This window comes from Hypanus sabinus, unplaced genomic scaffold, assembly GCF_030144855.1.
Source record: "Hypanus sabinus isolate sHypSab1 unplaced genomic scaffold, sHypSab1.hap1 scaffold_95, whole genome shotgun sequence".
NCBI lineage: Eukaryota > Metazoa > Chordata > Chondrichthyes > Myliobatiformes > Dasyatidae > Hypanus > Hypanus sabinus.
The window spans coordinates 924,528-937,455 of record NW_026781804.1 but is presented as its reverse complement, the minus strand read 5'-3'; the positions used below and the strand labels follow the sequence as shown (position 1 = coordinate 937,455).

The 12,928-nt window shown below is 52.8% G+C and overlaps 1 protein-coding gene across 1 annotated transcript in view; it reads right to left on the bottom strand.

The window, feature by feature from the left end:
- LOC132390553 (uncharacterized transmembrane protein DDB_G0289901-like) overlaps positions 1-12,928 on the bottom strand; it is a 263,023-nt gene that overhangs the window by 157,991 nt on the left and 92,104 nt on the right. The window contains exons 3-5 of the mRNA XM_059963165.1: positions 9,481-9,628; positions 9,084-9,160; positions 7,708-7,872 (exon numbers count right to left, since the gene is read on the bottom strand). Of these exons, the coding sequence (XP_059819148.1) occupies positions 7,708-7,872; positions 9,084-9,160; positions 9,481-9,628 (390 nt within the window). The remainder of the gene's footprint in view (positions 1-7,707; positions 7,873-9,083; positions 9,161-9,480; positions 9,629-12,928) is intronic.

Below are 12,928 nucleotides of genomic sequence, written 5' to 3'. Positions count from 1 at the left end.
GAGATAACTCCCCCTTTCACTTGCCCCTTTCCAGTTCATTTACAGTTACATTTCAGCTTGGGTTACAGTTATTCATTTGTGTATTTGTGGGTCACCCTAACTGTGATGGTCTCTTCCCCCGTCTCTATCAGACTGGTTGGGTTCACTCTCTGGGTCATGGTGCCTGGTCTGTTGTGTTTATCTTAATAAAATGGTGGCCAAGTTAAATGAGCTTCTTCGTCTGTCATTATGGCCAAATGCTCACCACATTGGTGTCAGGAGACAGATGTGAAATTGACAATCAGATTGGAGAGCTACAACATCGGATAGACTGGCTTCAGACCTGGGGAGTAACTCGAGGTACCGTGCAGTTTGCCTCCACTGCGTTCCCGAAGATCTGGAGGAAGCATCTGGGAACCAAGCATCGTGCCTTCCCAGGGAGCCCCGATGGGTTAAGCGTACCCGGGCTCCATAACCCGGGGGACATGCCAGAGCGCATCAGCCCCCTCTGTCACGACCCACACTGGGGAAACCCAAGACCCCATGGCCATGGGAGGATGGGCAGACCAAAGGGCTTCAACGATTACTTCCACAAGGTCCACCCTGAAGCTCCCCGGATACGACGGTACCTGCCTCCTGGAGCCTTTCCTGGGGCAAGTCAAACTTGCCACATGGCTCAATGTGTGGAGCCCCACTGAGACAGTGGATTTCTGTGCCCTGGAACTGGAGGGAGGGGGATACCATGGGCCCTCCTCGACCGAACGCTCGGCTAACAGTGAGACTACAGGGCCCTCATAGTGCACTGAAGCTGCGTTTCGAGCGGAGGCAACAGGAGGAAGCAATGAGGGAAGAACTGTGCAGCAGACGGCATTGGACGGGAGAAGGCCTGATCACCGCCACTGTGCTGGGCATGGCTACCCCCAGTTCCCTCCCGCAGCCCAGGAAGAGCTTGCCCTCCACGTCTTTGTAAAGGGGCTGACACCAGAGTGCCTTCGGCAGCACGTTCACCTGACACACCACCGTCGCTGACTGAGGTGCTGGCACTGACGGAGAGGGCAGAAACAATTTTAGCCCCTCAAGGCGTTCCAGCATTGCCCGCATGCTGCGAGCCCGGGCTCCTGTCACCGAGGTGGAGAAGGAAACTGACGAGGAGGAGCCCGTGAGACAGGCCCGATCAGCGCCATGCCGGCCCTGCCAAAGGCCACAAATCGATCTCTGCTACCGGTGCAGTGAGACAGGCCATCCGGCCCAGGTCTGCACCACACCGGCACCACGCCACAGCCCAGCGCTGCCATCGGGAATACCCGAGCGGTCGACACTGTCCAAATCCTCCAGCAGAACCCCTCCGTTGTCACCTCTCCGGGTGGGTGAAGAGCAAGGCTTATACGTGGACAGTGTGATGGAGGACATCAGATGCCGTGGGTTGGTGGACACGGGGTTATTCATCCGTCCCAGTATCATCCTCAACACGGACAAGACCTCCAGCAGAACCCCTCCGTTGTCACCTCTCCGGGTGGGCCGTTTGGGTGAAGAGCAAAGCTTATACATGGACTGTGTGATGGAGGACTTTAGATGCCGTGTGTTGGTGGACATGGGGGTCTCTCTCATCTGTCCCAGCATCCTCCCCAACATGGACAAGTCCTCCAGCAGAACCCCTCCGTTGTCACCTCTCTGGGTGGGTGAAGAGCAAGTCTTCTACGTGGACGGTGTGATGGAGGACATTAGATATCGTGTGTTGGTGGACATGGGGTCTCTCTCATCCGTCCCAGTATACTCCCCAACATGGACAAGACCTCCATCTCTGCCTGGATGGATAATAACTTGGTCCAACTGGCTACAGGCACCGGCAGCCGCGCGGTGTTGAGAGGGAGGAGGTGACTGCGCATCGGAATGGGGATAAACACAGTGGAGCACGCGGTGTTGAGAGGGAAGAGGTGACTGCACATCGGAATGGGGATAAACACGGTGGAGCACGCGGTGTTGAAGGGGGGAGGTGACTGCAAATCGGAATGGGGATAAACACGGTGGAGCACGCGGTGATGAGAGGGAAGAGGTGACTGCGCATCGGAATGGGGATAAACACGGTGGAGCACGCGGTGTTGAGAGGGAAGAGGTGACTGCACATCGGAATGGGGATAAACACGGTGGAGCATGCGATGTTGAGAGGGAAGAGGTGACTGCACATCGAAATGGGGATAAACACGGTGGAGCACGCGGTGATGAGAGGGAAGGGGTGACTGCACATCGGAATGGGGATAAACACGGTGGAGCACGCGGTGTTGAGAGGGAAGAGGTGACTGCGCATCAGAATGGGGATAAACACGGTGGAGCACACGGTGATGAGAGGGAAGAGGTGACTGCACATCGGAGTGGGGATAAACACGGTGGAGCATGCGGTGATGAGAGGGAAGAGGTGACTGCACATCGGAGTGGGGATAAACACGGTGGAGCACGCGGTGATGAGAGGGAAGAGGTGACTGCGCATCGGAATGGGGATAAACACGGTGGAGCACGTGGTGTTGAGAGGAAAGAGGTGACTGCGCATCGGAATGGGGATAAACACGGTGGAGCACGCGGCGTTGAGAGGGAAGAGGTGACTGCACATCGGAATGGGGATAAACACGGTGGAGCACGCGGTGTTGAGAGGGAAGAGGTGACTGCGCATCGGAATGGGGATAAACACGGTGGAGCACGCGGTGTTGAGAGGGAAGAGGTGACTGCGCATCGGAATGGGGATAAACACGGTGGAGCACGCGGTGATGAGAGGGAAGAGGTGACTGCGCATCGGAGTGGGGATAAACACGGTGGAGCACGCGGTGATGAGAGGGATGAGGTGACTGCACATCGGAATGGGGATAAACACGGTGGAGCACGCGGTGTTGAGAGGGAAGAGGTGACTGCACATCGGAATGGGGATAAACACGGTGGAACACGCGGTGTTGAGAGGGAGGAGGTGACTGCACATCGGAATGGGGTTAAACATGGTGGAGCACGCGGTGTTGAGAGGAAAGAGGTGACTGCGCATCGGAGTGGGGATAAACACAGTGGAGCACACGGTCATGAGAGGGAAGAGGTGACTGCACATCGGAATGGGGATAAACACGGTGGAGCACGCGGTCATGTGAGGGAAGAGGTGACTGCACATCGGAATGGGGATAAACACGGTGGAGCACGCGGTGTTGAGAGGGAAGAGGTGACTGCATATCGGAATGGGGATAAACACGGTGGAGCACGCGGTCATGAGAGGGAAGAGGTGACTGCACATCGGAATGGGGATAAACACGGTGGAGCACGCGGTGTTGAGAGGGAAGAGGTGACTGCGCATCGGAATGGGAATAAACACGGTGGAGCACGCGGTGTTGAGAGGGAAGAGGTGACTGCGCATCGGAATGGGGATAAACACGGTGGAGCACGCGGTGTTGAGAGGGAAGAGGTGACTGCGCATGGAATGGGGATAAACACGGTGGAGCACGCGGTGATGAGAGGGAAGAGGTGACTGCGCATCGGAGTGGGGATAAACACGGTGGAGCACGGGGTGATGAGAGGGAAGAGGTGACTGCGCATCGGAGTGGGGATAAACACGGTGGAGCACGCGGTGATGAGAGGGAAGAGGTGACTGCATATCGGAATGGGGATAAACACAGTGGAGCACGCGGTGATGAGAGGGAAGAGGTGACTGCGCATCGGAATTGGGATAAACACGGTGGAGCACGCGGTGATGAGAGGGAAGAGGTGACTGCACATCGGAATGGGGATAAATACTGTGGAGCACGCGGTGATGAGAGGGAAGAGGTGACTGCACATCGGAATGGGGATAAACAAGGTGGAGCACTCAGTGTTGAGAGGGAGGAGGTGACTGCACATCGGAATGGGGATAAACACGGTGGAGCACGCGGTGTTGAGAGGGAAGAGGTGACTGCACATCGGAATGGGGATAAACACGGTGGAGCACGCGGTCATGAGAGGGAAGAGGTGACTGCACATCAGAATGGGAATAAACACGGTGGAGCACGCGGTGTTGAGAGGGAAGAGGTGACTGCGCATCGGAATGGGGATAAACACGGTGGAGCACGCGGTGTTGAGAGGGAAGAAGTGACTGCGCATCGGAGTGGGGATAAACACGGTGGAGCACGCGGTGTTGAGAGGGAAGAGGTGACTGCACATCGGAATGGGGATAAACACGGTGGAGCACGCGGTGTTGAGAGGGAAGAGGTGACTGCGCATCGGAATGGGGATAAACATGGTGGAGCACGCGGTGTTGAGAGGGAAGAGGTGACTGCGCATCGGAGTGGGGATAAACACGGTGGAGCACGCGGTCATGAGAGGGAAGAGGTGACTGCACATCGGAATGGGGATAAACACGGTGGAACACGCGGTGTTGAGAGGGAAGAGGTGACTGCACATCGGAATGGGGATAAACACAGTGGAGCACGCGGTGTTTAGAGGGAGGAGGTGACTGCACATCGGAATGGGGATAAACACGGTGGAGCACGCGGTGATGAGAGGGAAGAGGTGACTGCGCATCGGAGTGGGGATAAACACGGTGGAGCACGCGGTGATGAGAGGGAAGAGGTGACTGCACATTGGAATGGGGATAAACACGGTGGAGCACGCGGTGATGAGAGGGAAGAGGTGACTGCACATCGGAATGGGGATAAACACGGTGGAGCACGCGGCGTTGAGAGGGAAGAGGTGACTGCACATCGGAATGGGGATAAACACGGTGGAGCACGCGGCGTTGAGAGGGAAGAGGTGACTGCACATCGGAATGGGGATAAACACGGTGGAGCACGCGGTGTTGAGAGGGAAGAGGTGACTGCACATCGGAACGGGGATAAACACGGTGGAGCACGCGGTGTTGAGAGGGAAGAGGTGACTGCACATCGGAGTGGGGATAAACACGGTTGAGCACGCGGTGTTGAGAGGGAAGAGGTGACTGCACATCGGAATGGGGATAAACACGGTGGAGCACGCGGTGATGACAGGGAAGAGGTGACTGCACATCGGAGTGGGGATAAACACGGTGGAGCACGCGGTGTTGAGAGGGAAGAGGTGACTGCACATCGGAGTGGGGATAAACACAGTGGAGCACGCGGTGTTGAGAGGGAAGAGGTGACTGCGCATCGGAATGGGGATAAACACGGTGGAGCACGCGGTGTTGAGAGGGAAGAGGTGACTGCATATCGGAGTGGGGATAAACACGGTGGAGCACGCGATGTTGAGGGGGAAGAGGTGACTGCACATCGGAATGGGGATAAACGCGGTTGAGCACGCGGTGTTGAGAGGGAAGAGGTGACTGCACATCGGAATGGGGATTAACACGGTGGAGCACGCGGTGTTCAGAGGGAAGAGGTGACCGCACATCGGAGTGGGGATAAACACGGTTGAGCACGCGGTGTTGAGAGGGAAGAGGTGACCGCACATCGTAATGGGGATAAACACGGTGGAGCACGCGGTGATGAGAGGGAAGAGGTGACTGCACATCGGAATGGGGATAAACACAGTGGAGCACCCGGTGTTGAGAGGGAAGAGGTGACTGCACATCGGAGTGGGGATAAACACGGTTGAGCACGCGGTGTTGAGAGGGAAGAGGTGACTGCACATCGGAATGGGGATAAACACGGTGGAGCACGCGGTGTTGAGAGGGAAGAGGTGACTGCACATCGGAACGGGGATAAACACGGTGGAGCACGCGGTGTTGAGAGGGAAGAGGTGACTGCACATCGGAGTGGGGATAAACACGGTTGAGCACGCGGTGTTGAGAGGGAAGAGGTGACTGCACATCGGAATGGGGATAAACACGGTGGAGCACGCGGTGATGACAGGGAAGAGGTGACTGCACATCGGAGTGGGGATAAACACGGTGGAGCACGCGGTGTTGAGAGGGAAGAGGTGACCGCACATCGGAGTGGGGATAAACACGGTTGAGCACGCTGTGTTGAGAGGGAAGAGGTGACCGCACATCGGAATGGGGATAAACACGGTGGAGCACGCGGTGATGAGAGGGAAGAGGTGACTGCACATCGGAATGGGGATAAACACAGTGGAGCACGCGGTGTTGAGAGGGAAGAGGTGACTGCACATCGGAGTGGGGATAAACACGGTTGAGCACGCGGTGTTGAGAGGGAAGAGGTGACTGCACATCGGAAAGGGGATAAACACGGTGGAGCACGCGGTGTTGAGAGGGAAGAGGTGACTGCACATCGGAACGGGGATAAACACGGTGGAGCACGCGGTGTTGAGAGGGAAGAGGTGACTGCACATCGGAGTGGGGATAAACACGGTTGAGCACGCGGTGTTGAGAGGGAAGAGGTGACTGCACATCGGAATGGGGATAAACCCGGTGGAGCACGCGGTGATGAGAGGGAAGAGGTGACTGCACATCGGAGTGGGGATAAACACGGTGGAGCACGCGGTGATGAGAGGGAAGAGGTGACTGCACATCGGAGTGGGGATAAACACGGTGGAGCACGCGGTGTTGAGAGGGAAGAGGTGACTGCGCATCGGAATGGGGATAAACACGGTGGAGCACGCGATGTTGAGAGGGAAGAGGTGACTGCACGCGGTGTGGCTTGCCTACATCCCTGAGTCCTGCATCATTGTCCTGGACCTGCTGACCTACTGGGGGTCTGTTTGGATGTACCGGGGGCAACACTCTACATCTGAGCTGAAGCCTTGGCTCCCCAGCAGGGCAGCTCCATGAAGCAGACCCGGTGGGGGAACAACCATCCTGGAGACTGAGGGAGGGGCAGTGCCTCCAATCGCCTTTATTCAGGGGTCTGAGGGAGGAGCCACAGGAGCAGTCAGTCCAGACAGGTATATGTAGTTCACCACAGCGCCGTAACACAATCCCTCGACATTGAGAAGGAACCCAAACTTGGTTTCAGTGTCGTGCAAACGAGCAAACCTTTCGTCCATTTCTCTGTGAACACGGTCAGCTGTTCCCTTCATGAACTCTTTCCATTTCCTCCTCAGCTTTTAACCCAGCATCTGAAGAGAATTCTTTTTTCACTCTCCGAGGATGGCTTGCCTGACTTTAATAGAAACTGTTCAGTGGCGTCCCCCCCCACCCCGCAAGTGGAGCATTCTGAGTGGCTGCATCACCATCTGGTATGTGGGGACGGTGCGATTGGACAAGATTGAAATAAGTTGCAAAAACTTGCAAAATTTACCATCATGGGTACTAGCCTCCGTGTACCTGAGAAATCTTCAAGGAGGGATGCCTTAGGAAGGCGACATCCATCATTAAGGATCCCCACCACCCAGGACAAGCTCTCTTCACACTGTTACCTTCAGGTAGGAGTTACAGAAGCCTGAAGGCACACACCTAGTGATTCAGGAACAGCTCTTCCCCTCTGCCATCCGATTCCTAAATGGACATTGAACCCATGAACACAACCTCACTACTTTTCTCTTTTCTGTTCATTTGCACTTCTTATTTACTTAACTATTTAATAGTCATATCTATACTTGATGTAACTCAGTTTGTTTTCCCCATATCTATTTATCATGTATTGCAATTTACTGCTGCCATAAAGTTAACATGTTCCACAACAAAACTCAGTGATATAAATCCTGATTCTGAGACAGGTTCCTCACACAGGGAGATGTGAGCGACTGAGATTCCCCACAGGGGTGGTAGAATCAGATACATTAGACTTTCACACTTTCTCTCACCACATCCCCCCCCCCCCCACACTCCAGAGTCACTGGGGAACGGTAACCCACCTGTACAGTACACAGCATCTTTCTCGGTTGTCGGCCACAGCCGATACACAAAGTAACCAGAGCAGTTTTTCACCCTGATCTCCTGGTTCTTCTCACAGGGTTTTTTATCCTTGCTGAAGCAGATGGTCCTGGTCACCTCCCCCTCTCCCACGTTGGGATGGGGACCTGGAATGAGATTTATAAACACTGTAAAATGCACCCGGTCCCACAGTACAGCGGGGAATGTGAATGAGGACCCACTGTAAATCAGTCAGCAGTGATGTGCTGTCTTCACACTCCCCACCCCACCCTCCCTACATCACCTGGTCTGAGAGACCCAGGGGTTTAGTCTGGTAACAAAAATGCCTCTCATGTTGTGACTGACACCAGGTGAGGCCCTGATACAGTATGATTGACAGAATGAGAAGCCCAGACCCCGATATGATTGACAGCTGGTGAAGCCCCACCCTTGATGTGACTGACAGCTTGTGAAGCCCCACCCCTGATGTGACTGACAGCTTGTGAAACCCCACCCCTGATGTGACTGACAGCTTGTGAAGCCCCACCCCTGATGTGACTGATATCTGGTGAAGCTCCACCCCTGATGTGACTGACATCTGGTGAAGCCCCACCCCTGATGTGTCTGACACCTGGTGAAGCCCCACCCCTGATGTGACTGACATCTGGTGAAGCCCCACCCCTGATGTGACTAACAGCTGGTGAAGCTCCACCCCTGATGTGACTGACATCTGGTGAAGCCCCACCCCTGATGTGACTGACACCTGGTGAAGCCCCACCCCTGATGTGACTGACACCTGGTGAAGCCCCACCCCTGATGTGACTGACATCTGGTGAAGCCCCACCCCTGATGTGACTGACACCTGGTGAAGCCCCACCCATGATGTGACTGACATCTGGTGAAGCCCCACCCCTGATGTGACTGACACCTGGTGAAGCCCCACTCCTGATGTGACTGACAGCTGGTGAAGCCCCACCCCTGATGTGACTGACATCTGGTGAAGCCCCACCCCTGATGTGACTGACACCTGGTGAAGCCCCACCCCTGATGTGACTGACAGCTGGTGAAGCCCCACCCCTGATGTTCCTCATTTTGGGCTCAGATGCAAAGCCCAGATGGAGCCACTGTAAAAATTTTGCTGACATTCAGAGAATTCACCAGCTTTGAATCCATGGAACCACAGCCCAACTCCTGGGAAACTCCAGGAAGCCGGAACTCCTCCACCGGACTCCACAAGGATCCAGGGCCGGAGTGTGGTCCGGGTAACTGTGGGAAGCCCTGTCAGGGAGTTTGAGATCTGTGTTTGTATTTGTACGTGAAGGGATCTGTCATCAGTCAGACCCTCTCTGGAAATAACTGATCCACGCTCTGACCCTACCGTTTAACCAGCCTGATTTCTTCCCGCAGCAGCAACCCTGTGGAATGACCGTCTCCGGAATCTTCCATCCTCCGGAACTGAAACAACAATCAGAGAGTCAGTCCCTGATCTGAGGGAGTTTATTCACTCAGAGAGACATGGGAAATTACACTCACCCTGTCCGTACCCAGTCTCTGGTCAGTAACACCCCAATCCTGGGAATTCCCTCTCTGTTGTACCTCCCCCTTGTCTCTACCCTGACAATGTGGGATCTCCCCTCTCCCTGTATTTACTCCCCATCTCAGTGTAGTCAGTGATGATCCCGGTCTCCCTGCATTTCCCATTCACACACCCCTTGTTCCCCTGTTTACATTCCCCTTCTGTGTCCAGTTTCTCAGTGATTATCTCCTCACTTTACCTGTTAAATCTGTACCATCCCACATCAAGATTTCCATCACCCTTCCATTGTCCACCGGTACACTCAGTGTTGGGACAATTCGTGCTCCTCCAGGGCTGATCCAGGACGGTGTGGGTCACACACGGATCACCGAGTGTGGAGTCTGTGACTGAGGGACAGAACGATGTTCAGTGTTAATGTACAGCTCACGTTCCCCATCCTCTTTCTCTGCCGAACACAACCCCCATCTGCACTTCCACCCTCAGCAACCCCTAAGCAGCACTAATTTCGTTATTTTTTCATCAAAAGGGATGAGAGTTTCAGAGGTTGAGCCAGTGTTTAACTGTCCCACCAGAGGTGCCCTGGAGAAGGTGATGGTGGTGATGAGCTGACTTCTTGAACTGCTGCAGTCCTTGATGTGTGGGGACACCCACATTGATTTTGCGAGTTCCAGGGTTGTGACCCAGAGATGCTGAAGGAACAGCAATGTATTTCCAAGTCAGAACAGTGTGTGGCTTCGAGGGAAACTTCCAGAAAGTTTCCCGGAAGCACACACCTTCCCATGGCTCCCTCTCAGCATTGGGTCCCCCCCACCCCAGTCACCTCACGTCATCCCACACTCCAGACCTTAATCCCATCCCCAATCTCCAGTCTCCCTCCACTTTCCCTTCCTCTGCTGTCTGCTCCCCACTTTCCTTCCTCTCCCCATGGTCTTCCCTCCGCCTCAGTCTTTCCCCCTCCTACCCCTCCAGTCTCCTTCACTCTTCCCCCATTCCCTCCTCCCCACCACAGATGTTACAATGATTTTGAACTCCCCATACGTGACAGGGCAGACTGGGTAGGATGGATTTCGGAAAGATAGGAAGCTTTAGAGAGTGTGCTCAGGCTTTTATCATTGGAGCAGACAAGGGTGAGAGGTGACTTGACAAGATGGAAAGAGGCATCAGTCGAACAGAGACATTTTTCCAGGGTGTAAGTGGCTAATACTAGGGGTCATAATTTCAAAGTTAATTTTTTTTAAAACACAAGAGTGGTGGGTGCATGGAATGTCCTGTCAGTGTGGTGGTAGAGTCAGATATATTAGGGGCATTTAAGAAACTCCCAGAACAGGAACTGAAGTTACAGGAGTCTGATGGTTTGAAGGGTATTGTGGGACCAAAGGCTCCTTCCCGATGGCAGCAGTGAGAAGAGAGCATGGACTGAATGGTGGGGTCCTTGATGATGGATGCTGCTTGTCGATGTGTTTAATGGTGGGGAGGGCTTTTCCTGTGATGGACTGGGCTGTATCCACTACTGTTCTGATCTTGGGCATTGGTGTTTCCAGATCAGGCCAAGATGTAACCCGTCAGAAATACTCTCCACCACACATCTATAGAAGTGGGTCAATGTGCTGGTCAGGACAGATCCTCTTATCATACAAGATGTCTGTTCAAGAGTCTGATGACAGTCGGGGTAGAAGCTATCCTTGAGCTGGTGGTACGTGCTTTCAGACTTCTGTATCTACTGCCCGATGGGAGGGGAGATGAGAGAATGTCTGGGGTGGGGTAGTTGATTACGCTGGCTGCTTTACTGAGGCAGCAAGAAGGGTAAATAGTGTCTGTCTGTATTTCCCCTTACGAAAGTAATTCTAATATTCTAATAATTTCTGCTGAAGTAATTTAATAATAATTAGTTTATAATAAATTGTAACTGAAGACACAGCAAATTTCTATAGATGTACTGTGGAGAATATTGTAATTGGACACCATCTTGACTATTGATTGCACAACACTCCCCAGACACCATCTTGACCATCTATTGTACAACACTCCCCAGACACCATCTTGACCATCGATTGCACAACACTCCCCAGACACCATCTTGACCATCTATTGTACAACACTCCCCAGATACCATCTTGACCATCGATTGTACAACACTCCCCAGACACCATCTTGACCACCTATTGTACAACACTCCCCAGACACCATCTTGACCATCGATTGCACAACACTCCCCAGACACCATCTTGACCATCTATTGTACAACACTCCCCAGACACCATCTTGACCATCTATTGTACAACACTCCCCAGACACCATCTTGACCATCGATTGTACAACACTCCCCAGACACCATCTTGACCATCGATTGCACAACACTCCCCAGACACCATCTCAACCCTCTATTGTACAACACTCCCCAGACACCATCTTGACCATTTATTGTACAACACTCCCCAGACACCATCTTGACCATCTATTGTACAACACTCCCCAGACACCATCTTGACCATCTATTGTACAACACTCTCCAGACACCATCTTGACCATCTTTTGTACAACACTCCCCAGACACCATCTTGACCATCTATTGTACAACACTCCCCAGACACCATCTTGACCATTTATTGTACAACACTCTCCAGACACCATCTTGACCATCTATTGTACAACACTCCCAAAAAGGAACACGCGCAGTCCACAGCGGCCTTGGAGGAGTTTCGAGACCGTTGGGCTCCGCGGGGTGTAAATGCCATCGTAGATAGGGATGGCAACATTCTGGTGTAATGTCTATTGTCTATTTGTAGTGCAGTAATTGTGTTTGCCACTGTTTTGTATATATTGTATAGCACCGAAATTTGTAATAAAGGATTTTGTAATAAAAAAAATGGGCACCATCTTGACCATTGATTGTACAACACTCCACAGACACCATCTTGACCATCGATTGTACAACACTCCCCAGACACCATCTTGACCATCGATTGTACAACACTCCCCAGACACCATCTTGAACATCTATTGTACAACAGTCCCCAGACACTATCTTGACCATCTATTGTACCACACTCCACAGACACCATCTTGATCATCTATTGTACAACACTCCCCAGACACCATCTTGACCATCTATTGTACAACAGTCCCCAGACACCATCTTGACCATCTATTGTACCACACTCCACAGACACCATCTTGATCATCTATTGTACAACACTCCCCAGATGCCATCTTGACCATCTATTGCAGGGGTGTCAAACTCATTTTAGGTCACGGGCCGGATTGAGAAAAATGCGACTTCATGCAGGCCGGATCAGTTGTGCACGTGCGAATGAATGCGCACGTGCTCCCACAGCTTTCGTTGCCTTCATTTTTTCAACCTGCTCTCATGTGTCTCAGTCTCTGCTATATCTAAAATTGTTTCACTTTACGAATTTCGTTTTTTTTACGAAACAGATTGCCTAGCAAGCATTCTTTTTATGATTGGTATTAACCTACAGACGTAGATTACAAGAAAGTAGGCAACGAGAAAGAAACGATGCTATTTCGGCTAAGATTGTTTTGGGAGCCATACCTTTTCCATTAATAAACCGTTTGAAATCAAGCATTAGCAAACACAAATGCAGACCTAACGTAGGGGTGTCAAACTCAAATACACAGTGGGCCAAAATTAATAAATCGGTACAAGTCGAGGGCCGGACTGGTTC